This window comes from Terrapene carolina, unplaced genomic scaffold (genome assembly GCF_002925995.2).
Source record: "Terrapene carolina triunguis isolate 2854851 unplaced genomic scaffold, T_m_triunguis-2.0 Scaffold27613, whole genome shotgun sequence".
In the NCBI taxonomy this organism is placed as follows: domain Eukaryota; kingdom Metazoa; phylum Chordata; order Testudines; family Emydidae; genus Terrapene; species Terrapene triunguis.
The window spans coordinates 11068-13068 of record NW_020691964.1 but is presented as its reverse complement, the minus strand read 5'-3'; the positions used below and the strand labels follow the sequence as shown (position 1 = coordinate 13068).

General features: G+C 51.2%; 1 gene segment (V, D, J or C); it reads left to right on the top strand.

Annotated features, from left to right (window-relative positions):
* The first annotated feature begins 1261 nt into the window (after positions 1-1261).
* On the top strand, positions 1262-1714 carry LOC115271470. The segment is given in 2 exon segments: positions 1262-1307; positions 1401-1714. Coding segments are annotated over 2 exon segments (360 nt in total).
* Positions 1715-2001: the final 287 nt, after the last annotated feature.

Here is a 2001-nt window from a genome sequence, read left to right as displayed (position 1 = left end):
CTGTTCTGGTTCAGTGTAGCATCCTATCTAATAGACCATGTTGCTTCCTGGCTGTTACCATTGCACTTATTGGAAACACTGCTGTGGCATACTCAAGCACAGTGCCCTGATAATGTTAGTGCTTCGAATTGCTTCAGGGCCTAATGCCCAGGCTCCTACCCCTGCAATGGGACTGGGAATCTGAGTAGGGATGGGAATAGGAATTTCAGTGTGAACAGGAATGGGGCGGTGAGTAGAAAGGAGCGGAGGAATGGGAGTGTCATTGGAAATGGGTATAGGTGTGCGCGGGGTGACTAGGAATGGGAATGCAAATAGGAATATGAGTGTTAATGGGAACATCAGCATGTAAGCAAGTGACTATGGGGATATTAAAGAGAACATGCGTCAGACTGGACATGGGAATGGAGAGATGAGCGTGAGGGTGAATGTGTTATACCTATATCAATACAGGTGGCAATGGAAATATGTATTGTTGTTGTTGTTGTTTGTTGTTTGTGGTGGTGATGGTGATGGAGTTGTGGGTGGTTGTGGCCCCAGCGCCTAAGGCCTCCAATCACAGACCACGACCTCAGAGTGCTAGGCACTGTACAAAGACAGAACAGGAGGACTCTCTCTTCCCCAACAAGTTTACAATCTAGGTACAAATGGGAAGTGCGGTATGAGCGGGAATGGGGAAAGGAATGGGAACGTAATCACCAATATGAATCTCGATTTTTAATAATTATCTCCCTTCAGCGCTGCCTGCATCCTCACCTGAAGAAAGACTCCCAAACACTCGGAGTTCGCCACACGAGGGAATTTTAACTCTCCAGCAGGTGTCCCAGCCCAATGCAACTCTGTGACCCCGCCCCCGCAGTCACTGACCCGCTGTTCTCATGGGCGGGGGCTCCGGAGACCTGTTCCCCACGACCGCATAATTTGATGCCTATCAGGCCTTAAATTCATAACGGGGAAATTGGGCTCACACGTAACAGCTGCTTCTTTACACCCCCCCCAGCGTGGGGCTGGGCGCTGCACAGACACACAGGAAGGGAGGATGTGACTCCTCTCTGAGCCCTGGAGCAAGATTTTCACATAATTAAGGGAAGGAATTTGCATGCATAATGGGGGGGGTGACTATGCAAATAGGGGTGACAGTTTCCTGTTTAAATCTGTGCCTCTCTCTGCCCAAGCTGTACCCGGAGACACAATCCGCAGCCCCCTGGGTCTGAGAAGTTACCAGCCAGTCCCCTGAGAAGTTTCCCCTCCGAAAACTGGGAAAATGAGACTTTGGATCGCAATTGTTTTCACTGTAGCAGCTTTGGAAGGTATTTTGTTCTCCTGGTTAAATGGCAGAGCCAGGAGACTATAAAATTATTGTTGTTTTTATACCCATACTTGTAACATGTCTTTATTTGTAGGTGTCCGGTGCCAGCTGCTAGTGGAGTCCGGAGGGGATGTGAAAAAGCCCGGAGACTCTCTCCGCCTCTCCTGCAAAGCCTCCGGCTTCACCTTCAGCAGCTACTATATGAACTGGGTCCGACAGGCTCCTGGCCAGGGTCTGGAGTGGGTGGCTCGGATTAGACCCGATGCATCCAAGCAGTGGTATTCCCCAGCTGTTGAAGGCCGATTCACCATCTCCAGGGACAATCCGAACAACCTGCTGTATCTGCAAATGACCGGCCTGAAGCCCGAGGACACCGCCCGGTATTACTGTGCGAGAGACACACAATGACACTAACACTGTCGATGCTAATACAAAAACCAGAGCTGCGGAACTTCCCGCGCCTGCCACATGGGGGCAGCAACGACACAAGCAAAACTCTCCTGTCTTGGGCGCAAGAGGGGGAAGGAGCGTCAGGACTGAAAACTCTGACATCGCGGATTAACTCTTTCATGTCCTGCCTACGTCCCCCACCCCAGCGCATAGCAGAGCGCTGCTCGCCTCACGCAAATGGCTCTTCCCATTGGAGTTAACGGGGGATCTCCAGGGAGCGAAGCAAGGAGCAATTGGCCCCTTCT